General features: G+C 37.3%; 1 protein-coding gene across 3 annotated transcripts in view; it reads left to right on the top strand.

Annotated features, from left to right (window-relative positions):
- Window positions 1–18,935, top strand: part of bcl11aa (BCL11 transcription factor A a) — a 122,847-nt gene that overhangs the window by 101,533 nt on the left and 2,379 nt on the right. For all 3 annotated transcript variants that reach the window (XM_028820909.2, XM_051919325.1, XM_051919326.1), the window contains exon 3: window positions 17,298–18,935. This exon is cut by the window's right edge and continues 2,379 nt beyond it. In XM_028820909.2, coding sequence (XP_028676742.1) covers window positions 17,298–18,935 — 1,638 coding nt within the window. The remainder of the gene's footprint in view (window positions 1–17,297) is intronic.

Genomic DNA, 18,935 nt, shown 5'->3' on the forward strand with positions numbered 1-18,935 from the left:
TCCTGAGAACTTAACTCCCATTTTAGCACAGTTGTCCAATATAACAGCTGCACTGGTGTATTGGTCAATCTTATGATTGCCAAGAAAGTGTGTTTTCTCTATGAACCTATGCAAGGCTGCCTGACCCAAATGCAGCCAAGTAGGAGTGGGTGGTACATCAGCTGATTGGATGAAATTCTTCTTCTGGTATGGATTGTATAAAAAACATTTTATATGTATGGGATAAATTTCAGAAAAAGTTGCAAAAACATTTAAACACAGTATGCACGTGTAGGAGGTAATGGGAAGTGTTATTTTGTGTCAGTGTATTCATGACCTATGTATAATGAGTGAGCCTACCCCTTTCAATATTATAGTTGCACCCAGAATGCTGTGTAGCTGATGCAACCAAGATGGTAGGACATGAAGAAACAAAGTCTTGTAGTGATCTGTTTGTTGGCAGCAGAGGCAGCATGAGCAAACGAAAGCGTGCGAAAATCTGTACTATTACTGGTTCAAGTACCATTAAGTCTGCTTGAGTAGCAGAGTGTTAACACCAGAGACTGATGAGTCAACTATGTGTATTTGTCATTTTGCGCTATTCATAAAATACAAAAAGAAAACAAAGACAGAAAAAGACATGAAATTGCCATTGTAAGTCTTCAAATGGGGTCATCGATCCATTCATCTTATCAGCCTATCTATTCCATTGCAGCGCATTGGGAATTAGCATAATTGTATATAGGTTCTAACTTTTGATAGGATGTCAGTGCATACAGAAGTAATATCAACTGTCCAGTTAATCTAACATGTATCTTGTAGGGGTGTGAGAGAAACCAGAATACTTGGAACATATTCATGTGGGAGAATATTCAAAGTGGGCGCTGGAGCAGTGTGCTGTTTTAAATTGGTGTCATGTGGTTATAATGTAATTATTTTATGTATCAAGAGCTGAAATGTTAGCTCATGTAAAAGTCTTTGGTGTTACAGATGCCAGTTAGAGGAAGACACTCTTTGACACAAACTGAGTCCCCATCATAATTTCGGAGAACTCCAAATGAATCTTGGTATCTGAATGAATCTTTGAGGCATGCTTTTACTGACAAAACAGTCTTTTCCTGACATTTCGTTTTGAATTTTCTTTTTTGTAATGTATGAAAATGCTTGTGAAATTAAAATACACATAATTCCACCACCACATCATCAATTCTGATTTTTAAGTTGTGACTAAATATGCAAGTAAACGTGTGCCATGATGAAACAGGAGACATAAACAAACAGCAGGGTAATAAAATGTACTTGCTGATGCAGAAATATAGAGAGCCAGGGTGTGGGTTGGGCATGCGGTTCACAATGTGGCTTCTAGCTTTAAATTTGAAAGTGGATTTACAACTTTGCACTTCCTAGGGTGTGAATTTGTGTCTTTGTGCTTTCTTCACAACTCACACATAAGCTGCTTCAAATTCTTCCCATAGTGTTTTGTAAAAAAATATTTGAAATGTTATCTTTGTTTCTAAATTCGTATTGTGAGTGGGAGATATACTTTCTATAAAGATTGCTTCTTGAGAATTTTATGGCACTGTTTGTCTGAAGCTGGCACGTTTAGACAAATGAGAAGTTGAGTTAATGTCTAGTTTTGCTGCTGCTACTGTTATATTTCTAGATGCCTGTGAAAGCAGGTGTCATCAGCACTTGCTCACCATGAGGAAGTAGTGGCTTTCAGTACAGTAATCTTTCTTTTAGCTTCCTGTAAGGACCTGGCAGCCCTAACCGAATTCTTCTTGACTGTAAATTGTGAGTGGCCCTGCCATCTCCAGACGGTCAGTCCAGCAACTGTCACAGGAAGCATCAAATGCTGAGCTGTCAATAGACCCACATTTGCAGAAGATTGGAGGACCATCTAATTAACTGAGGATCTGTAAATTAGAGTGAAGCTGCTTGACAACTTCCCTTAAACGCTTTAAGTGTCAAGGCGCAGATAATCATTACATCTGACAAACTCCTGAGTCTTAAAAGAGTCACTCTCAGTATGTGTGACTACTGGGGCTTTGTAATATTCATATTTTTTCAGGGTGATTTTGTACAACTGTTAAATATATTTATTTATTATACTTAAATAAGTGTTGTGAGACAAACTGGAAAGAAAGTAGTTGCTAAAATCTCTTATTTTATTTTTCACTAATCATTTTAAGCATAAGAAAATATGGACGAGTAAAGGCATTTTTTATGTTACGTACCCTTCCTTGTCATTCTAGCAAATTTTAAGGTGTTGTCAGCAAAAAACGGTAGATTTAAGTCTTCCTGATGTAATGTTTGAAAGATGAACATTTATTTCATTGAGAGCACTGACAATCAATAACCTTTCATTCTGGCTAGGCTATCAATTATTGCTGCAATTATTTGTCTTGTTGGATATTTAAAATGTCATCTGAAAAAGATGATTACATATTCCAGAAAGCTAGACACTGTATAATCAAATGAAGCTGGTCGACTTAAATGTGGTGTTGTACTAACCTGTCCTTCAAAGACGTGTTCTAGACTGGTCAGATGAAATGGCATTCTCCCAAGGCTACACACTTAAAAGCTTTTTTTCTAACATAGAAAAAAATAAGAAAATACAAAAATATACTAAATAGCACTGAAACAATAGACTCTGGAACCTTTCTGTTGGGAGTCTATTGAAATTTTTAATATGAAAGAACTTGCTTGTGAATGTGAAAATTAATAAAGCAGATAAGAAATTGTAGGAATGTCAACACTTCACAGCCAAAAATGTATATAGAGGGTAATAACAAAATTTTGAGCAGGTTAAACCTCGGTACAGGTGGCAGCAATTAACTGTAATTCTTTTAGATTGTAATGATCCATAATTTGCCAGCCAAAAATGGCCTTTTGCCTTTTTTTCAAAAATGTTCCTTCCTGCTTTAATTCAATGCATATTTTTAAGCATTCAATTTTGCAACTAGAAGCATTGTGGCAGATCCAGGGTGGCACACAGAAAAAGGAGACAGGGGGAAGTGAAAGGATGGGATGTGGAATTATTTTTGGTGACAGTGGAGAGTGGGTGGTCTGTAAATTATGAACGTCTTTTTTCGTTTTGAAGAATGGTTTATGTTCTGTACTCATGTAGATTTCACTCTATATTCAAGCTCATGAGGGTTTTTTTTTTAATTAATTATCAGACCTCTTTGTTTCAGTTTCCTGGGAGGGACCTGCTATCTGGCTTACACTTGTGACACTAAAGACCAGAGTAGTGTTTGGCCTATGTTGCTGATGGATGTAGCATTTTTATTCATCTATCCTTCCAATTTCTGAATCTGATTATTCCAATATAGGGTTTCAGGGAGCCACAGTCCTTACTAGTAGTATCAGACCCTGACAGAATCCAAAGCTTTTTCCATTACCGTGTTATAAGCAGGCTATGCAGGAAACAACTCATTGAAAGGAAGTTAATTGTAGGACATATTCCTACCCACAATGGTTCATGCCCAGCCAATTTAACATACATGTAAATTGTGGATGAACATGGAACTCAGCATTTTACCCACAATGTCAAATTACAACGGTAGACCTGAGACAACAGTGCCATCTTTCAGTAAAAGAATGTATAATGTTTAGGAACAAAGACACTTTAATGAAATTGCAATACAACATAGGAAACTCTGAATATAATGCAGCTCTACATTCTACACTGCACTGTTTAAATAAAGTTTCTTCTCTGGATTGACCCCCACTACTCACTTACTGATTTAAGTTTGCGATCCACAATCCATTAACTGGATGGGGCCTGGTTGTATCCATGTCCACACAGATGTGTGAGAATAAGGTGGTACTGACCTAAGAGTCGGAGTGTTGTCCTTTATTGTAAATTAAGAATGCAAGTGTAGCAATAAAAGGAGACCATTACAACCATCAGCCAGATTATATTTTTGTTTTTTTTGGAAATGCATAAGGATATCCATGTCAGCAATATATTTTAAACTGGCCTCTGCTTGCCCAATATCATAATGATTGTTTATGTGATATTTACAGTATTTGTTATCTATATTACTAAACAACAGTTTAATATATGCACGGACGGCGGACGCAGGACGCACCGAGGTGCATGCGCCAGAGCACGTCAGTGCCCCAGAGTCAAACCCAGCGGCTTCCCAGAGTCAGTAGGTGGCGCCCAAACAACACAACCTGTACGAGACCGCATAGATGCGCTCAAACAACACAACCTGGAAACTAAACTTGCTCTAATCCACTGTGCCAGCAGTCAGTGTGGCATATTTGAATCACATAATGGTAAATTCTACCTAACGACACAGCCACAGAAAAACAAAAACGAGACCGCATGGATAAAAAGAAACAAAAAGGAGACCGCATGGATGCGCCCAAACAACACAACCTGTAAACTAAACTTGCTCTAATCCACCGTGCCAGCAGTCAGTGTGGCATATTTGAATCACATAACGGTAATTCAGTATTAAAAGTAAGAGTTGTACCTAACGACACAGCCACAGAGAAACAAAAACAAGACTACATGGATAAAAACAATAAACGGAGGCTCCTACAACGCGCTTCAGAAACACCAGAAGCAAAGAAGTCACGGCTCAAAAAAGAAACAGCTCAACTAACGGAAATACAAAAGCGAGCCCATATGGATAAAAACAATGAACGAAGGCGTCTACAACACGCCTCTGAAACAGCAGAAACAAAGGAGTCACGGCTCCAAAAACAAAGAGCTCAACAATTAGAAATACAAAACCGAGCCCGTATGGATAAAAACAATGAACGAAGGCGCCTATTAATATATGCACGGACAGCGGACGCAGGACGCACCGAGGCACATGCGCCAGAGCGTCTCAGTGCCCCAGAGTCAAACCCAGCGGCTTCCCAGAGTCTGATTAACTAATTTGGATTTACCATTTTATGAAAGTTTTGTTTACAATTTACTTCATTTAAACCTTTCCACTCCGATATTGTTTGTATTTATAAGTGCAACAACTCAAAGACATTTTGGACTTAAATGATGTAACAATTAGAATTCAATTTTCGTTTTAATAAATTGATTAATTTTAGTACAAATATATGTATTTAATTCAATGAAAACTTTACCAGGACGCTCCCACCCTCCATCATTTGTCATTCCTCCAAATATCGGAGGGAATAGAAACTGATTGCCATTCTTGCATTTGCAATTCTTTAGAGAATCGGGGGTTTACTGATTGCTTCTAATCTGCCAACCTTAGATGTCGCATCATTTTACAGTTCCTGAAGTCCATGTAGTCTCTTAGCAAATGCAACCTGTGTCTTAATGTCCATAATGGTATGATCTATGCCATCTGTTTTTGACTGCAACATCTTGTTCAGTCATTCCCCTATCATTCTAAAAACATGATATTTATCACTAAAATACTTGGACAATTTGTAGATGCTTTGTAATTATTGCTAGCTCAGATGGTTTATAACTTAATTTATTGTTTAAAAGGTGACTTTGTGGTATTTTCGCTGTGTTTCTCAGAACAATGGCCAATAGGTCCCAAACTGAGTATGCAGAGGCAGAAGCTGAGGACTGAGTGCTATTAGAACAATCTAGATGATAACAGGACACTCAGTCCAACAAAAAATGGTTATGCTGACTAGATAGGGACTTGATTTTTAAGACAAGTGGATCAGATAACTTAACATTTTTTGTTAGATTTTTCCAAATCACATATTTTACACTTTTTATTAGTTTTATAAAGGATATGTCCTACCAATGTTGTACTGTCAAATAAAGATGTGCAGGAGTGACAATCAACTATATAGAAATCTCTGTTCAAGTCTTAGAAACCTTATTAGTCTACCAAAATTCTCCTTCAAAGATACATGATGGCAAAACTTTGTCTCGACCAATGTGCAAACAAAACTAAAGTAATGGAAAAAATGTAATAGACGCCTGCATTGTAGAATATTCATAGGTGCAATACTGGTTACAAAATTCAGCAGCTTTTTCTATAAGAGAGAGAAAACAGTCCATCTAGGGTCTGATTTAATCAAAAATAGACCTGCAAACAGGCAACCTGGAAGCACTATAGACATGCCCTTGTTTACTCTAAAAATACCATGCCAGACTCCATGCTCTCTAGGAAAAATGTCCCACAAAAGATGTGCTGTGCCTGCTTCTTTATGAAGTATTCAAGCAACTGTTCAAAGAGGATGTTAGATTAACACATTGCTACAATACTGAAAATGCTCATCCTTAGTTTCTAAAATGCAGAAGTTCTAGCAAGTCAAATATTTTGACATTAAGAAAATCAGTAAATATTTCTTCATGCAGATATCTATACTTACCAGAAATTACCAAATAGTGTATTTAAATGTAGACCTTTAAACTTTGACTTGATAATGATTTGGGAAAACATAAGCTATATTGAATTGAAAAGCTGTTTTTTCTTCAAAAAGGGGCTTATGTTGTAACAGTTGAAAAACTGAAAAAAGTAGTTCAACACAGGAATCTTTGTCAGTATGACATATATGATGTGACATTCTGGGACATAAAGGTAAATATTCAACATTTCATTTTTGAAACAATTGAAAACCAAAATAATCCTTAAAATAAGAACCAATCTGACTAATTTAAAAACATACATTTTTAAGTTCTGCCATCAGTTTTCTTACCAATTTCTTCCTGATCGCGATCATAGATTGGCTGCATCCTGTCAGACTAGAAGATAAGAGTTCACCCTGTCCTTCTCAGGAATTCCCCTTCTAGCTGGAAACAGATGAAAGATTAATTGATTAGATAATTAATTAATTAGATAATTAGATAGATAGATACTTTATTAATCCCAAGTATGTGAATTTCCCCTTGAGATTAATAAAGTATCTATCTATCTATCTATCTATCTATCTATCTATCTATCTATCTATCTATCTATCTATCTATCTATCTATCTATTTAATTGTATAGCTTAGTTTTTTATTATATAGCTCTTTTTTATTATATATTTTTTTTGTTTATAATACATAATATTTTCAATGTGTTTCTCATACTTATTTTTACTTACAGTACATTCTTTGAAAATACAGCATTTTTGAGACACTTCTAGTTTCATGATAGGTTGCAAGTTCTCAGTTTTGCTGTGCTGTATAAAAGTCAATGACTAAGAAAGAGCTTATTTGAATGGTTTTATGTTTTTATGCCTTCATATATTGAGCCCATATATTGAGCAGCTGTATTCTTAAAACTTCCTCTACTTGTTCGGTATTGGATGTTCACTGTCTATCATGTCCAAACTTGTTGACTTGTTAATCTTAAAACAGGATATACCCTGGTTTTCACATATAATTCAGTTTGTAGTTAAAATATTTGTTGAAATTACACTTCCTATCCATTTATTTGTGGTTGATTACAGTAGATGTGCTCTTTTGCACAAAATAACTGCCTAAAATAATATAAACTACTCTTGAAGGACTATGGAGAAGTATAATACATTTTTATGCTGTTTCTGTTTATCTTTTCATATATATATTTAATGACATTTTGTTGTATCATATTTGTGATTTTAAAGATTGTTTTCTGTTATAAAATGTGTCATGCTATTTATTGCTCTTGTTATTTAATTTATAATGTATAATGCATAGACTAAGTCACAAGCTATATAGCAATAATATTAATAATACTATGTTTCGAATATGCAAACAGTTTAGGTTTTAGTTTTCTCTGTTCTGTTCAATATTAGTAAAATATTGTTAGGTGAGGAAATATTTATATTAAAAATAAAGATAAGGAACTTTCTATTTTATTAAACAGAATTAAGTGTTTTTCATTCATCACAGAACTGCAACAATTGCTTTCTTAATTTAATATTCCACTAATTTTTTGAATAGTCAGATAAAAAACCCTCTGTAATAGGTAATTTAAAGTTTTACAAATAAATCAGATTATCAGACGATATGTCTTTGAAAACCAGTATGCAAATGTAATTTCCGTAATAGTGTTAAAACACGGTGTTTGCATACAATAAAATTACTGAGTGACACAGATTATAGCTGAGCCACAAGAGCAATTTTACAAAATTATTAAGAGTTCTTTGTATAATACTTTCCTTTGGAATTGAAGTTTGCAGTACTGTACTGACAAGTCGCTTTTTTGCAACTCTGGTGTGGATAGAGAAGTTGAAGGTTTAGACTTTTATCTGAGAACTGTGAAGAGCATGCTGCCACTGCACATTTGGTCAGCTTTCCTGCGGTGCCACACTTTTCATTTAACAACAGAGCTCCATTTAAAGAGCCTAAAGTAAGTTGTTATTTTCTTTCAAAATCTTGGAGTGAAACAATCAGAAAACTCTGTTCTGTTTAGGAAATAGCACAATTCAAGTAAAGCTCTTCATTCTGTACATTAATGTACCTAATTCAGAGCTATTTTTAATGCACACATAATGTGCTGATTTTTTGTCAAAATAATATATCCCAAATTCAATTTACATTCTTCAGCTGCTGAAACTCCTTTGCACACACAAACCTTGGATGGTACAAAACTCGGCTGCTCACCTTATGACAGCTGGATTTGTTTAAATGATGACGATTTATTTGATCAAGTTTTTAATTGTGTATTATGCCTTTGCTAGTTTTTATGTGTTGCAAATTGCTTTTATATTTCTTTTGTATTTTGTGTAATGGATTTGATGTAAAGTGCATTACACACTTTTTTGCCATTGGACACTGAAGTAAAATTCTTAGACCAGGCAATCCAGCATCCTCATTCCAGACAACATGCATTCAGTGTGTACAGTTTAATGAAAAAAGTAGCTCCTTTTTATTCCATTATGGGATTGCTCCATTTGAAAGAAAAATGCATTGTAGCAAAGCAGTTAAATTTATTCTTTAAATTTTGTTGAGTCCTACCTTCCAAAATGGGTCAAGAATTATAACAGCACTGAGGCTTGTTGGCAAATGTAGACTTCAGAAAGTCATATTCATCCACAAATTCTGTTGACAGCTGTTGTATAATACTGTATAATCCTGACAAACACTTGTTTATTACTTTTCTTTACATGGGTAACTATGTATTCATTCATTTTCACTTTTTCCAACCATATCTTTAACTTACAAATTTGGCTCTGAGTTTAAGAACATTACTCAGGCCCCATATTTCCAATCACTAGATGTTAGGTTTGGGTTTTCTGCGTCAGCTCTCTTAACTGTCTCCATTTCAGTGCAGAGTCAAAGAGTACCAGAGCCTGTCTGAGCAAAATAAACCCCAATATCTCCATATATGGATTTTCATGTGTCATGTGAGCACCTCTTCACACAGACTGTTTCACATACATGTGTTAAAAATGCAAACATTTCTACTCTTGAAGAAGTGGTGTGTTTGATGGCTTGGGCTGGAGCACAAAGTGTTTTTTTTTATTTCTGATTCAAATTGTTTCCTTGAATACTTACATATATTGCATTTTCTTATTATATATCAGTATCAAACTAAATAGAAAGCATTTTGTGAACAAGAACACTGGTGGTGATTGTCTTAAAATCAGATATTGTTTTTCTTCTTATATTTATCATATCAAAAAACCCCAGGCTTTTTAATTTTCTTCCTAATTCTTGCCATTCTTGAATCACTCTAGCTTACTGAATGAAAAATGTTTTAATACAGTACACTTTAAAGGCTTAATTAGTACCATACTGTGTGTATAGTATGTATTACTCTGATAAAATTAATATCTATCAGTATACTTTAACTCAAAATATATAGGAACAAAAATAATCTTGTACTACTACTAACATCTGATAAGACGTTTTTGTTTCCAATTGTTAGGTGAGTCCTGATATTAGTATAATTTTTGTATGTAACAGATATAATGGTGGAGTGGTGGCTCTGAGGCTAGGGATCTGCACTGGCAATCGGAAGGTTGCCGGTTCAAATCCAGTAAATGCCAATAGGGACTCTGCCCTGTTGGGCCCTTGAGCAAGGCCCTTAACCTGCAATTACTGAGCGCTTTGAGTAGTGAGAAAAGTGCTATATAAATGAAAAGAATTATTATAATGGGGTGCTGTGCCATAATTGTTCATTGCTATATTTTTTATATTAGTACGTTTGATGATTCTTAATTGCTGTGTTTTAATGTGATGTCTTGGTCTGTCTGTGAAAACCTGCTAACAAACTAAATGTCCCTCTCGGAACAATGAATTGAATTGGAATGAAATTGCATGATTAGCAATTAACCATCACAAGATGTTTAAATTTCTGTGTTAGTTTTATTTTCAAACACGTCCCAGTATAAGAGGATCATTTCTGCAGGGTGAAAGTACTTAAGGGCATGTGACTCCTCATTCCTTGTAAGGCAAGCAACACGTACAACTCAAAGGGAACCTGATGAAACCTTTACTGCAGGTAACTGTTTACAAGACCTAGAAGTGGCCTTGTAATAAACCGACTAGGGCAAATGATGAAGTTAATAAGTAGACTAGGTTAAAGTACTGAAGTGTAGTATTTAGATTATTATAATTAACAGTTTGGTAATTATTAGGCTTTAGCAGGCATCATGCTAGAGCCATTTCCAGAAGAGCCAATACATTTAAGACTTTCATGATGCTCTTTCCAATGAGTGTGCATCTTGTGATGAGACAAACAGCCAAACAAACAAGACAGGCACGGCTCACATCATGGACAGATGTTATGAGCCAGCAACAGATGCAGCTTCCCCAAAGAAAGGCTTTTGTAGTGATAATAAGACCGGTTATAAAGTTACCGTGCTCCCAGACTTCTACCACGAGTGATTGAGAAATGGTAACTTGATATACTGGGTCAGTTGTTGACAGCGTGGCATATTAAAACATAATAAATTATTGTTCAAGCTATTATTACATGGATTACAGTGAATAAGGAGATAGTACTCTTGCCTAAGTTTTTTCAGGAGAGGTATCAAATTATTGATCAATTAGTAAGGAGGTCTACCTCTACAACAGCACATTTGGAAAATTTGATTGAACGTTTGGACAGTGAACATAGCCTAATCAATTAAATACTTCTGAGAACATACCTCGTAAAATAGTTCAATTTAGTTGCATTCTGAATGCTCTTATTTTAATATCAAATGCCTTTAATTGTAAACCTGTGGTGTGACTAGGCAAGTCAGACCACAATCTGATCTACCTTACTCCCTCATACAAGACCATTGTTTTTCACGGCATAATATCATTTATCTTTATCAAAGCCAGTGGTTCTTTTGTGTGTTTGAGGAGGTTTTTTTTTTCAATAATTCTATTTTTATTGAGCAAGTCTTAATTTTCCTTTAGATGCAAATAAAATATTTAAAACCAGAAAAATAGGTCACAGCAGTAGCATTCTGGATTCATGTATTAGTATCAATGATTTAATGAACAGAATGGAGGAGTCCCACTTATATTGCAGGAGAGGAGTATGACAATAAATGTATTTTAAACTCGAACGTATTACTGACAAATATCTAGATCTTTGATGTTGTAAACCTTTAATCCTAAACAGCACATTATTAAATGGGATGTTAAACATCTCAAACTTTTTCATCAATAAAAGGTGGAAGAGAAAGCACATTTGAAAGTGTATTCAGAGTTTTAAAGCTGCAATAGTTTACTGAAGCATTTACTGCTGTCTTTATTTTTGCCCCATGTACTATAGAAGAGAGGCCGTTACAAGAGAGAACCCAGTGTCAAAAGCTAGAACAGCTAACAGAGACTGGACTGGACAAGGAGGTCAAGATCCCACGTTCTCACCTCAAACAGGAAGCAACCTCCAACAGGGTCATTAGCTGTGCAAAGAACAACATGCTATTTTTCAAGTACACATGTACTGGTTGTAAAATATACAATACAGTATTTGTTTATATTTTCTGTTAGTGTCCAATTTGAACCCATCCATCAAATAAGGGCTTGTCTGATCTTACACATTAAGAGCTGTTGTTGGGTTCATTCGAGGCAGGCTGGGCTTGATTTGAATTTCAGGACCCTAGCTTGCCAGTATGATTTAAAATCTCTCTTGAATGCATAGGTTCATAAAGAAGTGTTAATTTTTACTGAGCTTGCATTTGAACTGTGGCATGTGTGCATGTGTTCGGTAAGAGTTGCAAATCTATATAACTGAAACTGAGATTTATATTTAATTTTTATTGACCTGTATATAGCAGTTTATGAGCGAACAACTTAGGCTTACATTTAAGCACATATTTCTTTAAAAATGAAACATTCTTAACCAAATGATATTAAATCTTTTATGTTAAGTTTAGATAGATAGATAGATAGATAGATAGATAGATAGATAGATAGATAGATAGATAGATAGATAGATAGGTAGATAGATAGATAGATAGATAGATAGATAGATAGATAGATAGATAGATAGATAGATAGATAGATAGATAGATAGATAGATAGATAGATAGATAGATAGATACTTTGAATTGTGGAATGATGTTTTTCTGTATGAATTAGCAAAAATTCTTGAATCTAAGTTCACCAGCGTGCAGGTCATGTTAAGGATAATAAAATGTAGTTTTTGATGAGTAGTATTTATAAATAATATATATATATATATATATATATATATATATATATATATATATATATATATATATATATATATATATATATATATAATAATATATATATATATATATATATATATATATATATATATATATATATATATATATATATATATACTGTAAGTATTATCCAAACTGCTGACAAACAGCTCATACTTAAATTATCTTTTTGAAGTGGCAACTGCTCTGCTTGCATTGCATCCTGTATATTTCACCACACAGAGGCTCTGGAGACAAAATAAACAGTGTCATTTTCACTTAAGAATAAAAAGCATAATATGAATATGTGCAATTCTTCAAAAGGAAAAAGTAATAAATTCTTCCAAAGGAAAAAGTAATAAATAAAAAAATAACCCATGATGAACTCTGTTTCATTTACAGTGCTGTTTATTTTTCTCTCATTTGTTTAATGTTAAAAAGCTTAATTTCTCGATAGCTTTATTATCTAATCTTGTAAATGAGTTTGTGGAAGATCTGGGTACATTTAATGAGATTGCAAATGCATTGTGAAGCAAATTACAGGTCAGACGGAAAATGTCTTTGAAAGTCAATTATTATTTTAAATGCTGCTTTGCCTGCACACTTGAGCATTATTTGTTTAGTGTAACAATATTCTTTGTATAGTTTTTTGCTAATTTTCAAAAGATTTTAAAAAGATTTTACTTATACATATCTTTTGACTTTCTCATTTATTGATCTATAAGAAAAATACTTCTTGTTTACATGTGCTTTTGAAATTCTTACTTTCATTTAGTTTTTTGACTAACAAACAAAAAGGAGAAATTGCAAACTTAAAAAACTGTGTAAATTTCTGAAGACCAACACAACATCAGCAGTGGACAAAAATGTACAAAGGAGAAATACATCTGTTTTATAAAAAAAAGTGTAAAAGAGAAATACATTTTTGTATAGTGGCTCTTACCATCTCAAGATGCCTAACACATAGAGTAGAATAATTGTTTATGCATTTCTACAGTTAGTGCACTGTCAGGTTATGTGACTGACTCGGTCAGGGGTGTAGTGTGAGGTACCCTTTTCTCTTGGGTGTGGGACACACTGTCTACAGAAACAAACATATTTGGCAGATTGTTGTTGAAGGGTAGCAGCCACAAATTCATACTGCCTCATAGATGTATTGCATACATTTAAGATCTGCTGAAATAGACATTCAGGAAAAAGTAAACTTATTATACAGTTCTGCAGTAAGTTACCTTCTGGGAATAAGAACCCATTTTAAATAAATGTCCATACTATAAGGATATACTTTAAATAACTTTAGAATATTCAGTCATTGTAAATATTCTTTTTGTATGGAATGTAGGCTTGGACAAAGCACACTGTGACTGCTTCATTTAACACTGGGTCTTTTCTCTTTGCTGGGATTTTCTGACCATTTCCTCACACTTTAGTTCTCCTCAGATGTCTTCTGTGTGTACATTCACCCAATGACTGCATGAATTTTATTGTTCGTATTCCAGTTGTCCATCCCACATTCCCAAATATCAGCTGGTTAGGTTAATTGACAACTGAAAATTGTCTTTGGTCCTGTACGAATGTGTGTAAGTGTGCTTTACAGTGGACTGTTGCCTTGTGTCAGATGCTGCTGGGTTTTAGACTTTGGCTCTTTGGGCCACTGAAATAGCTTGAAAGTGTTATGTTACATTTATGCACTTTATTGTTTATTAAATATATTGTTTGGTTTATTTCACATCTCTGTATATATATTTAAAATCCAACCTCTGTCTGTGTGTCTGTCCACTTTTCACTAGTTCATTTGGGGAGGGGGAAATGAGCGGGGCCCTGGTGATTGACAGACATATGATGACCACGTGCTTTTCTCCCCACGCAGGGGACACTCTCCCGTCAGAACTGAAGACAATCAGATACAATGCCAATGTTTGACGTTGGAGTGTACCTACCTTCCGCTTGCCCAGAATTACATTTTTTATATTTTTTAATGATTTGTAAAGTTTATCCTGTTTCACTATTATGTGGGTGGTGCCGCAGAGGACAGCTAGTATGTTATAAGGACAAGTTAATTATTAACCATGTGTCCCATCAGCAAATCAAGCAAACACAAAACACACTGCTGAACATACATGACTGCATAGATTAATGAATAATGTGATCTATTAGGCTGTCTTACAGTGTTGACTTCAACTTTATTGTCAGGTGAACTCATTTCATATATATTGTAACTAAGGCGCTATATAGACACCTGACCCGACACAGATGGACACAAAGGCACGTGTAAAATAAATAAACTTATTTTTCTTCACCTGTGGGGCACGTCTTCCCCGTAATCCCCACAGGCACAACACTTCCCAAGTGCACAAACACCAAATTAAACACACAACAAAGCACTCTTCTCTTCCTCCACCACTCCTCCCAGGCAACCTCGTCCTCCTCCTCCTGATTCTGGCTCCCGGAGTGGTGGCTGCTGTCCCCTTTTATAGTTCACCCAGAAGTGCCCCAGGTGCTTGATTGCCGAGTTCCGGCTGCACTTCCGGGTGTGGCTCAGGGCTCAGGAGTTCCAGCTGCAGCACCCCCTGACTGCGCCTGCGGGACCCAACAGGGCTGCACCCAACTCCAATTCCCATGGAAAACGAGGCACCGCTCCAACCCAGGGGGGGCGGTCATCTAGCATCCACGGGGAGGTATTGCACAGTCCATGGCTGCTCCCCCTGAGCATATAACGAAGGGGCATCCTGGCCAGTCATGTACCCTGGCCGTCTGCTAGAATATATATATATATATATATATATATATATATATATATATATATATATATACAGTATATATATATATATATATATATATATATATACAGTATATATATATATATATATATATATACAGTATATATATAGTTTTATATATATATATATAGTGATCCCTCGCTATATCACGCTTCGCCTTTTGCGGCTTCACTCCATCTCGGATTTTATATGTAAGCATATTTAAATATATATCGCGGTTTTTTTGCTGGTTCGCGGATTTCTGCGGACAATGGGTCTTTTAATTTCTGGTACATGCTTCCTCAGTTGGTTTGCCCAGTTGATTTCATACAAGGGACGCTATTGGCAGATGGCTGAGAAGCTAGATTGCTTACTTTTCTCTCTCTCTTGCGCTGACTTTCTCTGATCCTGACTTATGGGGTTTGAGCAGGGGGGCTGTTCGCACACCTAGACGATACGGACGCTCGTCTAAAAATGCTGAAAGATTATCTTCACGTTGCTATCTTTTGTGCAGCTGCTTCCTGAAACGACATGCTGCACGGAGCTTCGCATACTTAAAAGCTCGAAGGGCACGTATTGATTTTTGACTGAAAAACAAACTCTGTCTCTCTCTATCTCTCTCTCTCTCTCTTTGTCTGCTCCTGACGGAGGGGGTATGAGCTGCCGCCTTCAACAGCTTTGTGCCGCGGTGCTTCGCATACTTAAAAGCCAAACAGCCCTATTGATTTGTTTGCTAGAGATTGTTTTCTCTATCTATGTGACATTCTGTGCTCCTGACACGCACTCCTTTGAAGAGGAAGATATGTTTGCATTCTTTTAATTGTGAGACAGAACTGTCATCTCTGTCTTGTCATGGAGCACAGTTTAAACTTTTGAAAAAGAGACAAATGTTTGTTTTCAGTGTTTGAATAACGTTCCTGTCTCTCTACAACCTCCTGTGTTTCTGCGCAAATCTGTGACCCAAGCATGACAATATAAAAATAACCATATAAACATATGGTTTCTACTTCGCGGATTTTCTTATTTCGCGGGTGGCTCTGGAACGCAACCCCCATGATGGAGGAGGGATTACTGTATATATATATATATATATATATATATATATATATATATATATATATATATATATATATGTATCCATCCATCCATCCATTATCCAACCCACTATATCCTAACTACAGGGTCACGGGGGTTCGCTGGAGCCAATCCCAGCCAACACAGGGCGCAAGGCAGGAAACAAACCCCAGGCAGGGCGCCAGCCCACCGCAGGGCACACACACACACCCACACACCAAGCACACACTTAGGGACAATGCACCTAACTTGCATGTCTTTGAACTGTGGGAGGAAACCGGAGCACCCGGAGGAAACCCACACAGACACGTGGAGAACATGCAAACTCCACACAGGGAGGACCCCGGAAGCGAACCTGGGTCTCCTAACTGTGAGGCAGCAGTGCTCTATTTGCTGTCATCAAAACACTTTTACAACTTATTATTTTAGTATTAACCCTGATAGTCCACTTTGAAGAATTATTTTTTAAGTCATGCTACTTTCTATGGTCAAGGTTGTACTCATCCATTTTTAATGTGTTTGGTCCATTACAGGATGACAGTGAGAATGGGGTTTTCTCTTCATTGTAAGAAACACCCATTCACTCACACAAGCCCTTTTAGAGACTCCAGCACAAAAACATGCTCAAGCCCACATACGGAAATGTCCTCCAACTGTAATAAAACATTTTAAGCAATTAAGAGATTTGTAGAAAGGGGTAATGACATTTTGGATATACTGTAATTTGTTGCTCTTTGTTTAAAATTTTGTCTTAAAATACTGTTAGTGACTGAGTTTAAGTTTAGTTTAGTGTTCTGTTCTAAGCCTTTGCTTTTCAGTGTGATTTTAATAAATATTGCACAAAAGGGATTGTTACTAGATTGCTAGATTATATGCAGTTAGCTGAGTCAGGGGCGCTTAGATGCATGTGAAGTCAAGATACTGAACTGAGCCTTTTTTTCTTTTTTTGTAGGCAAAGATGAGCCCAGCAGCTATACTTGCACAACTTGTAAACAGCCATTCACCAGCGCTTGGTTTCTCCTCCAGCATGCTCAGAACACTCATGGTTTCAGGATTTACTTGGAAAGTGAGCATGGAAGCCCTCTCACTCCTCGTGTCAGCATCCCGTCAGGACTGGGTGCTGACTGCTCCACTCAGCCACCCCTTCATGGGATCCACCTTGCAGACAGTAGCCCATTTAATCTGTTGCGGATACCTGGCTCTGTCTCCTCCCGAGATGCACCCAGCATGCGGGAGGGCCGCTTCCCACCAACTCCTCCTCTCTTTAGCCCCCCTCCTCGGCATCACTTAGACCCCCACCGCATGGAGCACTTAAGCGCGGAGGACATGGCGCTTGCGACACATCACCCGAGTGCCTTTGATAGGGTGCTGCGGCTTAACCCCATGCCAATGGATCCGCCAGTCATGGATTTTTCAAGGAGGTTGCGGGAGCTGGCTGGAAACACCTCAGGCTCTACACCCCCACTGTCGCCAAGCCGGCCTAGCCCTATGCAAAGGCTACTGCAACCATTCCAGTCGGGTGGGAAGCCTCCCTTTCTGCCTACGCCACCTCATCCCAGTCTGCAGTCTCCAGTGGGAAACCAGTCGACTCCTGGCCAACAGCAGCAGCAACCCTCCCTTAAAGCCAAGTCTTGTGAGTTCTGTGGCAAAACTTTCAAGTTTCAGAGCAACCTGATTGTTCACCGGCGGAGCCATACAGGAGAAAAGCCCTACAAGTGCCACTTGTGTGACCATGCCTGCACACAGGCCAGTAAGCTAAAACGCCACATGAAGACGCACATGCACAAATCTTCACCAATGACTGTCAAATCCGACGATGGCCTCTCAACTGCCAGTTCTCCAGAGCCAGGCACCAGTGATCTTATGGCTAGTGCCAGCCGTGCCCTTAAGTCTGTGGTGGCCAAATTTAAAAGTGAAAATGACCATGGCTGCATGATCCCAGAGAATGGCGATGAGGAAGAGGAGGAGGAAGAAGAGGAGGAGGAAGAGGAAGAGGAGGAGGAAGAGGAGGAGCTCATGGAGAACGAAGTGGGAAGAAATGACTATCACTTTGGTCTCAGTCTCGAGGCAGCTCGTCACCATGAAAATAGTGGAGGGCGTCACGGTGGAAGTGGCGATGAGGAAGGTCTCCCACGTTCGCTGCCGGAGGTCATGCAGGGCATGGGCCTGGCAGCGAGCATGCAACACTACAGTGAGGCCTTCCATCAGCACAAGCGCGGTGCGCTTTCTTCAGAAGCCGAGGCACAGAGGGACCTGTGTGATGGTGACTCTGTCGCCATGGAATCTGACAGGATAGATGATGGTTCCATAGCAGCCATCAATGGGAGGGGCTCCTCTCCAGGGGAGTCGGCTTCGGGGGGCCTCTCTAAGAAACTGCTATTGGAAAGCCCCAGCTCCCTGAGCCCGTTCTCTAAACGTATCAAAATGGAGAAGGACTTTGATCTTCCTACAATGGCCATCCCCAACAGTGAGAATGTTTACTCCCAGTGGCTTGCTGGCTATGCTGCCTCACGGCAGTTTAAAGACCCCTTTCTGAGCTATGGAGACTCCAGACAATCGCCTTTTGCCTCTTCCTCAGAGCACTCCTCAG

Source organism: Erpetoichthys calabaricus, chromosome 15 (assembly GCF_900747795.2).
Source record: "Erpetoichthys calabaricus chromosome 15, fErpCal1.3, whole genome shotgun sequence".
Classification (NCBI taxonomy): domain Eukaryota; kingdom Metazoa; phylum Chordata; class Cladistia; order Polypteriformes; family Polypteridae; genus Erpetoichthys; species Erpetoichthys calabaricus.